We start from the raw sequence: 19,390 nt of genomic DNA on the forward strand, positions 1-19,390 counted from the left end.
ACTTGATGTGGGCTAAGGAATGGATAACATTAAGAAATACTAGATTGTTGACATTAGAAGGACATGATCTGTTCTTTGGGTGGCATGGCTTTTTTATGGTATAAGGGAACCAAAACACAGGGCTATTTTAGAAGACATCATATATGGGAGTCTTTGTGGTTAAATTGGGAGAAGATTAAAAGACAATGTTATTTGAAAATTCCAGTCTGGTTATCGACTATTGAAGCATTTTCCTATCCTATAATATATAAGAAGAACAAACAGTTAGATATGGGGAAATTTTGAATGAAAAGGGTGAACTTAAATCTATGCAAAAACTAGAGGAACAAGGTATAAAGATGAATTGGTTTTCATATGCGCAAATACATTCAAGGTATGATAAGGATTTTAAAACAGAAGATTTTTATTATAAATTGACTGATTTAGATAAAATCTTGACAGATACTGATGAAAAGATGATTAAAAAACTCTATGGATATCTATTAGAAATTAAACTAGAAGAAGAACAAGTTAAAGAAACTATGATTGCTTGGGGGAAGAATTTTTGATATGGGATTGATTTAGAGAAATGGCAAAAACTGTGGTCTCAAAATTATAAAATGACAATGTCAACAGCATTTAAAGAAAATTTGTATAAGATGTCTTACCAACAAGAATAGCAAGAATGTTCAAGAATAAATCCGAAAAATGTTGGAAATGTCATCAGATACCTGGCTCATACTACCATATGTGGTGGACTTGTGCGGATGCGACAAAATACTGGACTAAAATCCACATGTGGTTGGAAAAAATGACAAAAAAACATATAGATTTGAAGCCAGAGATATTTTTATTGGGAATTCTACTGGATGCATACAGTAAAGATTTAAAATATTTGATTGTAAATGTATTAACAGCAGCTAGGATTGTATTTGCTAAAAATTGGAAAAATGAGAAAATACCATAGCAGGAGGAAACCATTAAGAAAATATTGGAATGTGCTGAAATGAGTAGATTGACATTTGAAATTAGAGAACAAGAGGATAAACAATTTTACAAAATTTGGGACCTTTTCTATCAATGGTTAGAAAATAAAATATAATATTAAAATATGTAGAATTTTAGAAAACAATGAATATATAAAGATACATTTCTCTTTTTATTATTATATCTATAAAATGTTTCTAGATAAACTTGGGAGGATTATATGAATTGTTATAAAATAAGCTAATTATAGTTATCTCGCAAAGTATGAATGAACAAAATTATAGTCAAATGATTGATTAATAATTATACTAGGGTATTCAATTTTTGATTGATATTATGAATGATTATGCAATGTAACTGTAATTGAGACTATGAAATGGATGCACAAAAAATTTGTAAACCAACCGACACACTGCTTGTACACTTATAGAAGAAAGTTGGATGTTTTTATGTTTTGTTTGTTTTTATTTGTCTTTAAAAACCAATAAAATCTTGATAGATAGATAGATAGATAGATAGATAGATAGATAGATAGATAGATAGACAGATATAGATATAGATATAGATTATATATAGATATAGATATATAGATATAGATATAAAAGAAATGTGTAGTATATGCATGCCTGACTGTAAAACAGTCAGTGGTGAAAACTCACTAAATCAGATATATTTAGCACAATTAGAAATTATGTGTGAACAGGACTAAGTTGGATCCCAATAACTCTAGTCACTATTACTATTGCTTCTGCATCCTCACTCTAGGCATTTTAGTATCCCAAGAGAAACTAGGATGCTTAACTGCAACCAGCATGATCCATTTTAATGAAATCCTGGCTAAATCTTCATTCAAGGGAGAGAGAAAGACTTTGGAATATATTAAACATAATTCATTTGGAAAACTATGCATGGGCTTGCCTCTTCTAGGACAACAAATCAATGACAATTCAGTCTAAACCTGAGCTAGAGGCACTGAACCATATAAACATATATATCTTACAATTCAAAAACATGAGAAATAAAAATGTGCCCGGTTACAATATTTTCCTGCACATCTATTCAGGAATATTCCTTTTCCCTTCTATCCCTTTTGATTACTTACTCCTAGACAAGCAGTGAAGTCTCTTAGTGAAAATTTAAAAAATAGAGGACAAAAACAACTTTTACTGAAATATTTGTGACAGCTTTGATATACCACTGATAACAATTTACTAGTTAGTTCCCTGTTTTGGTGTTATCTGAGCGTGATCTCATTTGAGCACTCCTACACTAAAACATCGGGCTTCGAAATCAACTTATTCATCAAGTACATCCATTCTCTGATTATGAATATCAGATTAATTCACACCTTTGCTTTGAGCTTATCTAGAGATATTTAAGTAGTCGTCCTGCCTCTGACATCTTGGTTTTAGATGAGTCACTATCTCTTATACTGAGAAATTTTTCAAAGAGAAATTAGTATGTAGTCATCATTATCCGCATTGTTATAAATCAAACTTTTTAAAATTGAAATAGAATAGTGACCTTTATATGAATTTTAATTATTTTCAATAAGAATGTGATATACCCCCTGAATATCAGTTGTTTTAGTGTGTGGTAATTGGGGAAAAATGCAGGGATGACACAGTGACGTTCCCTTTACTATAATTCTTTTTGAAACATCTGTAATGTTTCTTGGATTTAAGATAGCAGTGGATTTGGTACCTGTTTGACTTCTTTAATTTTACCTACATAATTTCATCATCAAAAACATCACCAAAAAAACAATGCTGTTGTTTGTAAACCATGTTGGAAGAATTCTTCAGATACAGTTAATGAATACATTTAATTGTGTTCTCCTTCCAAATGTATATTGCTTCCCCCCCCCCTTTTTTTTTTAAATAGTATTTTCTGCTATTGGGGGGAAATGACACTCCCAGTAGCAGCATGGCCAAGAGAGATACTATTAGGAGTATTAATAACACAGCATGCAGTCAATGAAGATTAACCAGGAAGCCATTTTTTCTTGATTCCTTCCTTATCTTTCACAGTTCTGACTATCTGAAGTAAAAATAATTCTTAACAGAATTTTCATGCAATTTTTTGTGGAAAAAACTTAGACATAAGACTGGTTGTTGTTTTTTTCATTACTAAGATATTGTTTCTCAAATTCTATAGTTTATCAATTTTCAAATACATTGAATACAAAAGCTTACATCTGTATCTGAATAACTTTTTTCTGTTTGTATTTTCCAGGACTGCCCACAGTTATTTCCAACAGAAGAAATTTTGATCCCCGTTGGTGAAGTGAAGCCCATCACACTGAAAGCTAGAAATTTACCCCAACCGCAATCTGGCCAGCGTGGATACGAATGTGTTCTCAATATCCAAGGAGTGATTCATCGTGTACCTGCTCTTCGCTTCAATAGCTCAAGTGTACAATGCCAGAATAGTTCGGTAAGATGATAAAATTTGTGAGATGGGAAGTCATAATAAAAATAGATTTTGCTGATGTAAAAAAGTTGGGGATTTATTTATTTGCTATATTTCCAGACTTCATTTTTAAAAAAAAAAACCTTTGTGATTTAATCTCTACCTCCCAAGAAACTGTACAATACAAAATAAATCAATTTGAAAGAGAAGCAATAATTTAAAAATACTTTATAGCAATCTCAAAAAAACAAAAACAAAAGAAGAATCAATGTGTGTTGAAGGCTACAGATGACACAATTACTTGGTAGAATTTAATATTCTTCTACCCGCACAAATAAAGCAGGCAAAAGAAAAACAGATACCTTAAGGGCATATATTTGATAACTGTGGGACAATCGGAAATAAGAAATAAGCTTTTGATAAATGTTTTCTTTCTGAAGGATAGTTCTAAGTAGCTGATCTCACTGGCAATAGAATGCACTTAGGAGAAGCACAATTAGATAGTACAACTAATATAAGCAAGATATAAATCCATTTTCCATGACAGAAAATAGGCCTTGCCATCTCATTATCAAAATCACATAAACTGTGAAAAGCATCAGCATTAAAATGTGGATAACTAAAAAGATCTTAGGCCTGCATGTTCATTACAAATATCAGAGTATAGGTCAAAGGAAATACAGTGTTATAAATAGGGTTAGCTGACCCTGTGCCATAATTTTATCATTAGCTGACCTGGTGCCATAACTTTATCATGTCTTGAATATCAGAACTTTTCTTCTTTTAAAAAAATACCAGTAAAAGCATAAGGTGAATGAAAAGTCAAGTGCAATATATACAGGTAGGGCAAAATAACTAAATAATTAATTCTTGTTAGAATAAGTCAATGTACAGTATTTTCTCTTTCTTCCTTTCTCGGGTCTACAATACAATTGAATTATATAAAGAAATCATAGGTTGGCATAGCTACAGTGATAACCTGGTAATGTTCATTTATATTCATTTGTCCAAATAAAATGAATTGACAACTCTTCTTTATACATGAGTGCTTTTCCCCATTTATAACAAACTTATAAATTTCCTTGTATAGTCACTGATGAATTATATGTCTATATCAGATACCAAAACAACTTGAGAGATTGCAAATTATAAGACGTTCATTCATAAATGATGCAGTAGAAGAAGCTATGTTACTGTATAAGACTTGTGTGTCCTTTTCACTATTCTGTTAAAAATTAGGGAAGAAATTGATATTGTCTTTTTGCCCAAAGCAAAAAGAAAAATCAACTCAGTTTAGTACAGGGTTGCCTAAGAAACTGAACCACCATTTAACAATTGAGAGATTACCCAAGTATGGGCCATTTATTTCGTCTGTCCATTTATCATAGTTGCCCATTTCTTGCCGCCACAGCAGGCTGTTACATATCACCATGCCATCTTTTCTTTCTAGTCCTTTTCAACAAAGTATAATTTGGGTTTGTTGACTTGCTTTTCTTCCCCCACCCCTTTTTTTTTTTGGGCGGGGGGGGGGGGATGAACAGTTTTAAAATACATTTAAGTAACTGGAAATCTGTCTTACTTACATTTGTTCAGTTTCCCAGTATGAAAGAGCTTGCTGCCCCAGATGACAAGGCTGCAGATGAGGCAAATGTAGAGGGTAAAAGAAAAGAAAAAGACTTAGAAGCATTTATGCCAGCATTAAACTAATCCTGAATTCCAGGTGGGAATGTGCTACAGGCAGGTGAGGTGTTTAATTAGAATCCTAGCCCCAGAGAAGATTTTTTAATCTGTCAGCTTCCCCTTTGACTGGGGGTGTCAGGAAAGGAGGGCATTGGTGGGGGAGCATATGACAAAGGTGTTAAAGCAAAGCTAATTCACACAGGAGAGATAAAGAGAATTGCAGGCCTCTTATCAGGAAGCTGTCAAATTCCAGGCCCCAGTAGCTTGATAGAATGTGTAACACTGGAAGGCTGTCTGTCTGTTTCTTGGAGAAGACAGGGAAGGAACAGGAATGAGACAGGAGGAAAAAGAATTAAAGAAACATAATCTCCCTTGAACAAGCACCATAAAAGAGGCCACTGCTCCCTTGCTTGCAATGAAGCAAGAATGATCCCTTAGGAATGTCAAAGTTAACAGAATAATAATGGAATCAAACATATCAATCATTATTGCATTCCCAAGAGCAGGAACACCAGTCATTGCTGTCATGCCAGAATCAACATATTCATAATTTTTAAATAGTAATTTTATTAAAGATTACTATAATGTTTGTAAAGAAAACATTTAACCTAAAAAAAAGAAAAATACATAAAAATGACTTCCCCCTTCATCACAAGTATAAAAGAAATTAGTAACTTATTACCTTCTCTTAAAATGCAACAAATGATCTCTTCTTCCCATATCTCGTCTCTTATCTATAAACTAATTTTTAGAAGATCATTTTTCAGTCCTTGTGAGCAAAAAGTCTATTAAGGAGTATCAAAGATAACAGCATATCTATTTAATCTTGATCAAATAAATCAACTGTATATTTCTTCCCTTTACTTTAATAATCTTGATCTTTAATCCCTTCAAATAATATCTGAGAATTTGTTTTTTTTTTCATTTTTTCTTTCTTACAACAATCTTCAAAATTTTAACAAGTCTCTTTTGTGAATGCAATATTATCCAGATTTTTGTTTCTTATATGTACATTCTGTTTAATTATCAAGACATCAGCTAGTTTAATTTGTAGAACTAGTGCAGCATCTTTTTCTATCTTTCTTATAGTCTGTTATTTTTAATCCATTCTTTGATCACTCTTAGTCTTATCTGATAAAACTTGTTCTTCTACAATAAAATCTTATAAAGGCAATCTATCAATAATGTCAGACATTCTTACAATTAATGCCTGGACACTGTTCACAAATATTGTTCAATATGTCAAATCTTGAAATGTGTGGTGTCCATTCTTTATTAGTAAGTAAAGTATTATCCTTTAATTGTAGTTTTTGGTAATTTTGGTTTGTGCAACCTTCAAAGTCTCATCCTTTCATTTTTTTAAAGAAGAATTCAAAACTAGACTTTTTTTCAACTGAAAGGATTTTCATGATTAATTTAAAAACCTTATTTCAAATCCATCTGTACTCTTAGTCTGTTTTAAAATTCCAAATTCAACAGTCTAGTTAACCTTTTCGTATTTATTAAGGAGAACTATTTATAGTTCTTAGACCTGGATTTAAAATTTCTTTCACTAAGATTGAAGGAAACTCAGTGTTTTCAAGCTTATCAATCTAAGTACTATATCCATAAAGGCATCGATCACTAATCAACCAAAGATGACATTCCCTCAACTCCCAGAGCTCTAAACATGCTAGAGACCATGTCTTGGAATTTCCTTATGAAGAGCAACTGTTTGAGGCACTTGTGGGCAATCTCAAGTCTTGTCCTTGTCCATGTCATGCCCTTGTCGGACACTGATTTGGAGGGGGAGGCCAAGCAGCTGACAGGGAGTGGGAGCCTGGCTCAGTTGTCTGCGGAAGAAACTGGGGAAGGGCAAAGGCCAGCTGAGCAGAGCAGGGGAGAGGTAGAGCAAGGGAGATGCAATTTGAAGGAAGACCAGGCCCACCCCTTCTTCATCCTAGGGCACACAGGGAGGAACGGAGAAGGTAGCAGTGTGAGTTGTGTGGCTTATGGGGGAGGAAAGGGCCCTGATTCTTTTCATTAGCTGCAGCTGGGAACACAGTGTTTAAAAAGAGAAGCTGCACTCAGCAAAGTTGTTGGGAGCAAATCATGAATTATCTGGTATCCCTGAGGCTTATCTAGGTTCCTGGAGTCTTATCAACTGTGTATGTTTTGCTGGGCTTTCAAGTCTGCAATTCCTTCTCCTGCCCTGTCAAGTTAATTTCTGCAGCGTGATTTGTGTGGATTTTTATTTACAGTTTGTATGTACTTTGTTTTCGGTCTGAATTTCCTCCACTTAAAAATTGTTCTTGGAAGTTTTTTCTCCAGCCGAAGGTAACCTGGATATTGGGGGCAAAGTTGGGGGTATTAAAGAGACACTTCTTGCTTATTTGACTGTGTTTCCTTTGTGCCATACCCAGGGTCATCACAGTCCAAAAATGAATTATGAAAACCCAATCTATTCAGTGAATCTTCACTCTACCGCTATCATCAGCTGTGTTTTTAGTTAAACTGTCTTCAGTTCACTGTTTCTTCCTAGAAATCAACAACTTTGTAATGATTCCATGGGAATTTTCTAAGATGTTACTTAAGGATCTTCTGTAAACTTTATCTTTTAAAATAAAAATGAAGAGAGACTTTGTGAATAAATGTATCACAAGAATGATAATTCTTGCAGCACAATCTTGCATACACCTGTTCCAAGCTAAGTCCTATTGAGGAAGTAGAAAATAATCCCATGTAAATATGTATGAGATACTAAATATAATATAAGATAATTTAAAATAGTTTAAAGAGATTTTAAGTCTATTCACTTTTTATATCATGGAATCCATTATCATAAACATCCAGATCAGGATATTTGGAAGGACAACAGAGACTATACTGCTAATCATTATCCAGTCAATCTATTAAGCACAGGCTGTAAAATGTATGCCAGATATCTGTCCATATATTGGCCGGATTCAGAAAACATATGTTTGAGGAACATGCCAGAATACAGATTATGGATAAACATAAGGCCACTATAATTCACTATTCTTTACTTAGTCTTATCTATAAATCCTATGACAATATTTATCTGATAGTAAGATGTAACTTAGCCAGTTATTTTCTTTAGGCCCTAGAGAAGCATTTAATGAGAATGTTTTTTTGCCACACCTGAATTAAATTTTATATTTAATATTGAGTGTTTAATTAAAATGGAATTTCATCCACCAAAAATATGCATAATGTAATTATTCTATGGTGAAATGTAGTAATTCTCTCATTCAGCAATCGGTCCAAGGAGGGCAGTCTAAATCTTAATGTTTTATTAAAGAAAATAAGTTTTGCAAATCTATTTTGGCAAAACAAAGATTATATTTTTTCTCAAAAATAATAATAAAAAAGCTAACCTGTATAGTTAACGAGCAGTAAATAGAGCAAGTGGCATGCTTTAAACATCTGGGGTGATGTTTCACTCCACAGGCAGTTACTTTTGTTGCATACAATGCTCCCCACAGCATTGCAGTTAGATGTCATTTCTCTGTACAATAGAAGTGCCGATTACACCCCAGCTGCAAATAAACTTTTTGTCGCTAAATACCTAGCTCACATTTTATATGGTGGGGAATTTGGAACAGAGTCCATAGCAGCCACTTAGAAGACAGCAGAGTCAATTTTTTTAAAGAAAACTGTTTGAAGTGGACCACGATATGCTCTATTCAGATCTTTGTATAGAAGTAGGTTTATTAAAAATAAAGAACAGAACATTTCTTAATACTGTCAACTTAAGGTGAAAATATATTTTTTCCCTTCAGAAGTCTTAAGTCCTTGAATGATTGCTAACTTTTTTCTATCCTTTGGAAACATGAAATCAAACTTTTAAAATCCTAAGTTTAAATGTTGGAATAAACTAAACAAAAGTAATTAGCAAAAGTTCATTATTCAGTCTTGTGCTGACCATGTAGACCAGGGGTGTCTAACTCATGATTTTTCCCCTCGCTAAACCGGGCATGGGCGTGGCCAGCATGTGACGCATCCAACCCATAGGCTGGGAGTTTGACAGCCCTGATATAGACAGTTCTAGATTCTGCAGTGCTGCAGATCACTATGATTTTTTTTTTAAGTTAAGTAAAAACTGCTTCATGAAGTTTTCTAGATAATTTCATCTCATTTACATTTTTTCTTACATTTTGCTTTAACAGGAATTGTTTTCTTAGTTGTTATGGGGGGCACAATAGTTCAGTGGGTAGAGGCGTTGAGCTTGGAAAGCTGACAGCTCGGGTTTGAGATCTGAGTGCCACGTGATGGGATGACTTCCCATTATTTGCCTCAGCTTCTGCCCATCTAACAATTCAAAAGCATGCAAGTGCAAGTAGTAAGTAGTAGTACCACTTTGGTAACAGCATCCTGTGCATGTTGGCACATAGTCATGCTAGCCACATGACTACAGAAATGTCTTCAGACAACACTGGCTCTCTCAGCTAAGAAACAGAGATGAGCACCACTCTCTAAAGTCAGATACTACTGGACAAGGGGAAACCTTTACCTTTTATTCTGAACTGTATATTAGGGCTGAATATTTGGAAAGTATTACTTAGTCATTAATGCAAAGTTCACAAAGCTCTGGAAAAAGTTAAAAGACATGCTATTCTTAACATGCAATATAGTTATGACTCTCAGTCTTGTAAACTTATTTCTTTGTTAACCTAACCTGATTTTCCTTATGCTTTATTTGTCCTTGTAGTCCCTTTCCCACTGGTGAATCAAAGTCCGATCCACCCAATCTTAGATTGGCAAAAATATATACTGGCAGGAAATGGGATGTTCCCATTGCCAATTCCTATCCTACTCCAGTGCCTCTATTATGACACATATCAAATAGTGCTATGCTGATTTTGCATGTGCAGCTCAGTATAATCAAAGCAATTGGTTGATTTCTTTGGCTTTACTATACACCCTCTTCCATAGATTACTAGTTAGCAAGAAAAATATTTGCCAGTTGCAGTCTATACAGGAATGGAGCAGGTTTAGCTGCAGAACTGACCATCAAATCTGGTCTCCTTCCTATGCCATTCTTTCTACATCCCATTCTGAACTGTATAAAATGATTTTTTATTTATTTATTTACTTACAGTCAACCATGGCTCATTCTAGTTCTCACCCATAGTTGCCAGGCCTAAGCATGACCAACATAATTGACAATAACATTGGCTCCTGACAGCTGTGGTGCTAGTGGCAGTATTAATATACCTTTCTCTTTCCTCCTTCTTCCATAGGACTCTTCCTTCTTTCAGGGGTGATTAATCACAGTTTTCACTCTCAGTACCTTCTTACTATTAGAGCAATCAGTTCTGAGTAGCAGTCTCCTTCTAAACATTTTGTATAAGCAACTCATGGCTAGTTACTCACCATTTCTCTTTTCCTATCCCTTGCTTCCATGACTTCTAATCACATTTGTGTCTTCTGATTCCCTCACCCACACCCCAAATAATTGTATTGAAAAATCCCCTTTGAAAATCTCAAGCCCTTGGCACCAATTTGAGTCAGCCCAATTAATAAAATTATTTTCCATTGTCAGGTGACTCAACTCTTAGTTTCAGCAGCAAAATTTTGCAGTTCTTTCTATCTGATAACCTGATTTAACTACAGGCTCCAAGGCAGTGCTCCATATTATCAGAAATGCTGTGCTCTTGAAATCCCAAATAACTCATAACTACCATAATTATTGACTGATTATTAAATACTGTTCATCGCTTTGGGAAAATCATGAATATTATCCAACCTTAGCATGTGCATTAGAATCGCCATTTTTATAAAAACTAAAAAGGACTATAAAATTAAAGCATTTATTCAGAGCTGAACAATTTTGTGCTACTTTGCAATTCTGTTCAATTTTCTTTGGAATCTGTAGAATAATAGCATTTGACCAGGAACCAGAGAAGGTTATTATGCACTCACTATTGATCACCATCTCCAACCAAATACATAGTGAAGGGTAACAATTTTTATAACACATGCAATAGCCATTGGATACATTTAGCTTTAGGGAGATATACTTCTTTAACATTGCTAGAAGTAAGGACAGCTTAAGCTGGGGACAAATTGAAGTAATGCCATGTTGACACACAGCATTCTGTTAGAGTATGTTTGTGCATTATAATGTATACAACATATTCAATGCAAATACACAATCTTCACAACAAAGTGTTGGCTTGTGGCTTTTTTTCATGGACGTTTTTGTGCACTTGAAAACTTTGAGGTTTCTCAGGGCTGATGACACAACTGTTATATATGGATAGACTGTTTGAGATATCTACCTCAACACTCACACATAAATAGTAGTAATAAACATCACAAGAAATAAAATAAAGGTATGAAAAAGTTGTGAAGCAAACTTTCCTTTAGTTAGCTAGCCAAACATGCCCTTTTCTAGAGCACCCTATTTCTGAAAACTTCCAATTTTCCTTCTCTGTAATCCAGGTATTCTGTGGCCATAGAGAGTGCTCCACATTCCCAGGATTTATTTTGCATCCAAAGAATAAACTCACTATTTGTATATACAAACAAAACTCCAAGATGCATATAAGATCTAAAATGTCAGAGAAAAGATATCTGTTCTCTAATTAATTAAGAAATATTATGAGGAACTTAATTTACTCACCAATTTCTTACCACTGTGTAATAGGATTTAGTTGGTTCTAACCACTGTAGCATAAACTGAACTTATTATATCAGTTGTGAACATCTGTCAGGATTACTAATTGTAGAATTTAATATTTTTTCTGTTGGTAGTTATAGTTTCATTTCCCAAAGCTAAACATTACTGTGTTAATGTTTGCTTTGAATATCCTGTCATATTATGTTTTGACTTTGATCCGTGACCAAATAGAGTTATTTTTTTCTATAGTTATTGCTGCCTGACTTGTTGAATAGGATACAATTTGTACAGTCACTATGTCATCAGCAATGTGTCAAGAATTTTAAAAAGTTTTTTAAAATAAAGAACATTCTCCTAACATTTCTTAGAGAACATTAGACAAAGTAACAGTGTTTTACATTGAGCCCAATTGAAGCAAAGTTAATAATACATGGGATCTGTTGTTTGCATGTCCAGGTGGCATATTGTAATTTACTTTTGTTCAATATTTGCTTATTAAGGCCTCTTTGTAATAAAGTATGTACTTTAAATATATGCTATATGTCAAGTTATTCAGTAATATAAAGAGAAGATACTTAATTTTTTTTAAAAAATCACTTGATGTGATTTAAGAAAATTAACTAATGTGCAAATGTATACAACATTTACCTTGAAATTTCCTTGTTTCCTCTTTTACCAATCTTTCTATCCTTCATTTCCTTTTGTATTGACTGTTATTCTCTGATAATTAGTTAGGAGAGAAAATTTCTGTTTAAAATCTCTGTTCAAACATCTGGGGCTGTTAGGTTGCAGTTTTCTTGGTTTATTTTTATGATTTTTTTTCCTCCTGTTATATATTGACTCTAAAACATGTTTTTAATTGAATACTGTGAAGAGACCCAGGGATCAAATGCCTCTCCTTTCTTATTCATTCCACAGGTGCCTTAGCCCACAGGTGCCTTAGGACAAAATATGGGAAAGAGACAGGTAGAGATAGTAACTTTCAGATAATTTGTTTATTTAACATATGGCATCTGCAGAAGTCATGCAATCATGACTTCATAAATTTGATATACAAATTTAGTTTATTTATCTCCTATAGTGTATTGTAACATATATATGATATCAGGACAGTACAATGTAGGAGATAAAGTGTTAAGGTAAACCGTAATAAAATCACTATAGTATGGAGCCATAGAACTGCAATGAGATGTTATAATTCGATATTTAAGGAAGCTAACCATCTAAGTGCTTCTGGTATGGCTGCAATGAGATCATCCCAAGTACCTTGGAATTTCCTGAGGAGACATTCTTGAACTGTATGCGTTATAGTTTGTTCCAGTGCACCACAGTCATATTGCAAACTCTCAGCCATTCCTCATTTAAAAAGCTTTGCTTCATTCTAGTGTGATCTGCTCTGATTCTATTCAAGTGGCTTTATATTTTTCAAGTCAACTGTATTCCTGAAAATGATTTTATTGGATCTATATGATTTGTTTGTTTGTAGTTATTAACAGTCACCCAATTTAATTGCTATTAATTGTCTTAATTGCCAGATAATTATCTGCCCAGAATAGATAAAAGCTTGGTAGAACCTCTGTTCTATCTCTTGTATCACTTCTGCCAAATTACTTGCTTGCTTCTTATCCTTTCTTAGGAATAAATATGAATATCTTGGATTTGTCAAAAACCCATACTAAATTCATGTTCAGATTGAAGAAAAACATTTATTAAAAATATAATAAGAATGAGAAATTAAATAGTTAGATAGATATTTAAAATTCCAAAATAGGAATATCCCACTTTTGAAATAATAAAATAACTAGATTATAATGAATATAGCTGGGATCCCTCAATGTGGTGCTTCCGGGTAGCAGGTTCTATTTTGACTCCCCCCCTGATGACCTGGCAGCCATTCATGAGTTGACCAGCTCTCCACAATTAGCAGCCGTATACCCCACAACATACTCACAGAATTCAAAATGCTCCAATCATGCTATCCCCAGGTAGGGAACCGTAATAAAATTATGGTTCCCCATATAAGGGAGGAGCATAAATGGGTCATTTTGAATTCTGTGAGTATGTTGGAGGTATATGTCTGCTAATTGTAGAGAGTTAGTCTGCAGTTTTATTACTGTTAGCAGAAAGCAAACAATGCCGTGTAAAATCTGGTTAGGTGATCCAAAAACTACATGTAGACATGGATTTTTATACCTCTGATAATTAGAAAATAGGCTGAAAAAATATTGATTTAAATGGAAATTATTTGCCTGACTCTGGTAGAAATAACACCTCAGATAGTTTCCTGAGAAAAGGTACATGGCATTTCCAAGGAAACTATAGATGTCAGTTATCCTGATTAAGGATAGTTATAACATTAAATTAAGCATGGGTAATACAGATGCTAATTTGCCCTGCACATCATTCTTCATTATTGATCAGAGCAGTTAATGATAGATGATAGAGTTTCTCACTTTTGCTTTAAGGAAACAGATTAAGTGTTGCAGGTGTCAGGGAAGCAGCCGTGTTAGTCATTTGTAGGTTTCATGTCATTTTAAAGTCTATTAACACATATGTTTCCATGAATCACTGTCTACTTGGCTGAAGAAGGCAAGACAGCACAGTCTGTATCAACCCAGTGAGCTATCACTGAATGAAAACCTCCCCCCGCCCCGCAAAAAAATGATCTCATTTATTTCTCTGCATGCTATCTAAAACATCAGTATGCCGGTATTTTCCTAGTACTTTAGACAGAATAAACTAGCGTATTTTCTTAGAGAAGAGCTATGCATTGTGTAGCTTTGTTACAAGGATGTGTAGGATTTTCTTTTTCATCTCATTAATTCTTTCATTGATAATATGGCTTTATCAGCAAAGCCAAGACTGAATAGTGCGAACAGTCTGCATGAAATGGATAATTAATCTATTACCTCTCTCCAGGTCTGTCAGTTGATTTAATTATGTGGTAAACCCCCACTCTCTCTCTCCCACCCCTCTCCCTCTCTCTCCCTCCCTCTCTCTTTCTCTCTAAATCCATGTTAAAACTTTTAGCTTTCCAATGTTGCCACATATCCCTAAAGCTACTGTATATGTTGTAAAATTCTAAATTGTTCATTCCTTGGCTTCCCAACCTTTTTACACATTTTGCCTGAATGTTTATTTCCCTTTTATTTCCTAGTACTTCTATGATGGAATGGACATAAGTAATTTGGCTGTAGATTTTGCTGTCGTTTGGAATGGAAACTTCATTATTGACAACCCAGAGGATATGAAAGGTAAATATTTCAAAATATATTATGTTTTCCATTTATTTCATTTATTTATTTAAAATAAGACAAGTATAAGCCAATCAAATTAGACATTATATTCCAATGAATTATTACTTTTAATATGTTATATCATACTGTTTATCAGAATGTGTTTTTAGAAAATGTCTAAATGATAATAGATAATGCCTAAATTATCATCACGTGGAATCTTTCTTCATAATTACAGGGAATACAAAAAATTCCATATATTTTCTAATCCTATCTGAAATAAAGATAAGGCACAAATCAGGGTCAATCTAGCTATCTCAAGAGTCAAAAATATGACGGAACCTGTGGGGAAATGATGAGGAAATCTAAGTGGATAAAAATATGCAGCTGTCTCAACCATAATTTTGTATTATTTCTTCTTAAGAGCTTTTGGAGAAAAGCAAAGTTTGACCCTAGAAGTGAATCCCATGGCTTCCCTGGGACACTAGCTGAATTGCAAGCTCAACACTAGAAAGGCCTGAAGGTAAACAGGCATTATATTGTCCTTGGATGTGTGTGAGGATAATAAGCTTATAAGTCACTGAACGGTTAAATTTATGTTTTACCGACATAGAAATAAAGGAAGACTAGTATAGATCTATTTCAAGCTCTTTAGTTCCCATCAGCTCGTCATGCCCTTCTACCTAACATATTAGGTAGATGTATTAACACCTAAGCCATGGGCTCTCCTTGCTTTGTTTGCTGTACCAAGAGAGAGCTTTTTTTCTCTGGTGGGACTGGTCTATCAGGGCGATCTGGGCCTACACAATGATGTCAGTACAACATAAATTTAACCCAAAAATAGTTTGTCAACTGTTTGCGAAGGCTCCTGGATTGTGTCTGAAGGGCGAAAATGGAAACAGTATGCTTCGTCCCATAATTGGGTAGACCAGGTTGCCCTGATAGACTAGTCCTGCCAGAGAAAAAACATTCAAGTCACTGAATGCTTAAAGCATTTATTTTGCAATGCAGAACTACACTAAACTTAAGAACATAATTCCCCCGCTAGATAGTGAAATAAATATATATATATATATATATATATATATATATATATATATATATATATATATATATATATATATATATATATATTCCAGATATATATAATACAATCCAGGATGTGTGTGTGTGTGTGTTTTCATAAGTTTTTGCGGGGACTTACATGTATGGTATTCAGCTTTGTTCAGGTATTTTCCACGCCATTATAGTTGTGCTTTTAAAGTTGTAGCAACGTTTTGGCAGAATCTCATCTGCCATCATCAGGCTTCTGTATTGTATTTGTCTGTGAGTCAGACTTTCACAGCCATTTCTATTTTAAATTTGGTGCTAGCCATCTGCTGTGCCAGAATGGTTTTTTCTTCATCCTGATTGGTTGGGAGTCTTGGTCTGTGTTTATAGGTCTTGGAGTTTGCTGTGTTCTGCTTCATTGGTGTTTCTAATATCTTCTGTCTGTTTTGTGGCTTTTTTTGTCTTGATTGGCTGGCAACATTGTGTTTCCTGTATTGGAGGCTTTTTGTGCAGCTTGGCTCCGAGTAAATGGACGGCTATCATTTATTAGGAAGCTAGGTTTCATCTGGGTGCCTGGTTGGGGTGTGTTTGAACTGGAGGTATTGGGGGGATCTGTTTGTGCCCAGGTGTTTGCATGGAGATTTGTTTGTTTGTGAGTGCAGGCTTCCAAATAATTGACAGTCTGGTGGAGTCATCTCTTCTATTCATGCTTTCAGGTCTTTTTTCAATCTCTATGGCTTCTCTGATAATTCTGTAACTGGGGTTTTCTATAGTGGCTAGGGTTTTGGTGCCATTGAAGTCGATGCTATGACCTGTTGCTTTCATGTGTTGGACTAGTGAGGAAGGGTGTTCCAGCTTTTTGACTGCATTTTTGTGTTCATCCAGGTGGGTACTTATTCTTCTATTGGTCTGTCCAATGTATGTGGCAGGGCATGATGCACAGGGGACTTCATGTATGCCTTGGTTTTCCAGGTTAATTTTATCTTTGGGATTTCTTAGGATGGCTGCTATTTTTCTGTCTGTTTTGAAGGCAGTCTTGATGTGATGCCTGTGTAGTATCTTACTGATTTTGTCTGTAGTACCTCTTATGTAGGGCAGTACAGCTGTTCCATAGGTCTGTTTATCTTCTAGGTCTCCATTAGGTCTCAGTGTGTTTTTGTGGATCAAGCTGGTGATTTTGCTTTTGTGGAAGCCGTTAGCTGTCAGTACTTTAGTCAGGGTGCATAGTTCAGTCTTTATGTGTGTCTTGTCTGCCAGGCATTTGGTTCCAGTAATTAGTGTTTTAGCAACGGAGTTTATCTGTGCTGGATGGTGGTGGGATTGGGCGTTGAGGTAGCGGTTGGTGTGTGTTTTCTTCTGGTAAATGGTGTGTCCTAGTGTGCCATCTGTTTTTTTTTTTTTTTTTTTTTTTGTAGATTAGTACATCTAGAAATGGTAGTTGTTTGTTTGTTTCTGTTTCCATGATGAATTTGATTTTGGGGTGTGTGCTGTTTAGGTGTGTTAGGAAATTGTTTAGGTTTTCTTTTCCATGGGGCCAAATAACAAATGTGTCATTGATGTATCTTAACCATAGTTTGGGTTTGTGGGTGGCATTAGCTAGGGCTCTGGATTCTAATTCTTCCATGAACAGGTTTGCAATGACGGGTGACAGTGGTGATCCCATAGGGGCTCCTTCAATTTGCTTGTATCTTTGTCCTTTGTATATGAAATATGTGTTGGTTAAGCAATGTTCTGTTAGTTCCATGAGGTGTTTGGGTGGTTGGTATTTAGTTTTGATGATTTTGAGAGTTTCTTTTATCGGGATTTCACTATTCACTCAAGTCCTGAAGTTCCCTGTGCATCATTCCCTGCCACATACATTGGACAGACCATTGAAGAATAAGTACCCGCCTAGATGAACACAAAAATGTAGTAAAAAAGCATATACAGTATATCAGCACATAGACCCCAAAAACTGCTGGTATCTCTTTGTCTTCTATTGCAAGTGACAAATATTAAGGTGATCAGTCTAGAATTTTCTGGCTTCCTTGGTTTGCCATTTTAAAAATAAAACCTAATTTTCTTTTTCTGAGAAGGGAAATACTTGGGTATCTGTCTATCTAGATGCGAAGAATTTACTGAGCTTTACTAGGTTTCCACATATTTTTGAGCCTTTCTTTCACTCTTTTGTGGCTAACCTTGTTGTCAAACACTTTTCTAGCCAGTTTTCTACCTTTTTTCATTTCCCATGATCACCTTACAGTTTCTGTTAGAATTTGTATATCTTTTTCTCAGGCAAGCTTCTTTTCATTTCTTGAAGGAAGCCTTACAGCCTTTTACAGCTCCCTTTTAAATTGCCAGAAAACCAAGTTGGTCTCTTCCTGGTTTGGCCTACCCTTTTTTACATTGTGGAAGTAGAACAAAACTCTATGTCTAGCTCCAATCTTATCTCTGCTGCCAAATATCGCTGGCCTATGCGATTCTGGTCTTCCAATGTTTTCTGGAATTTTATATTCTTTGGATAAGAACAGCAACATCTTTTATGAGTTTCTTTCAGAGCTTCCAGAGGGCAAGGACACTCTTGTTTTATGTTGTTGTTAGATAAAGATAAACAGATTTCCAATATACTGTATTATCAGGACCCCTAATTCCTGTTAATTGTAGTCAGAGTGGGCTTCAAATAGTTTAACAACTGGGTCTTTGCCCAATGCTGGATGGGCATGGCCATGGTGGGCATGGCTTAATCAGCCTCCTGCACCACCCTGTTTGTGAAAATGGGCTGTTTTCCTCGAGCTTCAGGAGGGAGAAAATGTCTCCCTGGACTCCATAGGCTTTTTGGAGGCAGGGAAAAGACCTATTTCTGGCCTTCCAGAGCTTCCAGGAGGCCCGTTTTGGCCTTCCCTGAGTCTCCGCATGGGCCCTGCACTTACCTGCAATCCAAAATGGGCCATGTGGGGACTCCTGGGAGGGGCGGAGTGGGGTGGGCAGGGCCAGCCAGTGGTGGGATTTGCTGATTTGCTGAACTGACCATAAAATTAACTTCCAGTTCAGCCAAATCAGTGTGAACTGGTAGCAGTCCACCCCTGGTTGCAGTTTGCAATCTCTCTGGAATGACTATGAATGTTAATGCTACAACTTTAATGCAATCATGCAGGACATGTGTTGCTTTCGTAAAATTTAATGTCATAATTCTCTTGTTATTAGCAAACTCATCCTTCTGACATCTCCCTTTCTTGTAGCAAAAAAGATGCTTGTTTAGGATTATGGTGATTAAGGACAGGACTGGCCAAAGTAAAAGAGACAAATCAGGAGCCAAATTAATCTTGGGATATGTGAACTCTGCTTGTAGCTATATCAGATTTTCTACTGGCTTTCTAATTCCAAAATTGGCATTGCCATGCATATTTATTTACACATTGTGATGTTTCCCATTTCAAAGCTC

The 19,390-nt window shown here is 35.1% G+C and overlaps 1 protein-coding gene across 1 annotated transcript in view; it reads left to right on the top strand.

Moving 5' to 3' along the window:
• The window catches only part of PLXNA2 (plexin A2), a 468,647-nt gene that overhangs the window by 292,123 nt on the left and 157,134 nt on the right, over nt 1–19,390 (top strand). Inside the window, exons 10-11 of the mRNA XM_087929350.1 lie at nt 3,202–3,402; nt 14,841–14,937. Coding sequence (XP_087785476.1) covers nt 3,202–3,402; nt 14,841–14,937 — 298 coding nt within the window. The remainder of the gene's footprint in view (nt 1–3,201; nt 3,403–14,840; nt 14,938–19,390) is intronic.

The sequence above is a fragment of the Pseudonaja textilis genome, chromosome 3 (assembly GCF_049901715.1).
Source record: "Pseudonaja textilis isolate UNSWEBS1 chromosome 3, rPseTex1.2, whole genome shotgun sequence".
Lineage (NCBI taxonomy): Eukaryota > Metazoa > Chordata > Lepidosauria > Squamata > Elapidae > Pseudonaja > Pseudonaja textilis.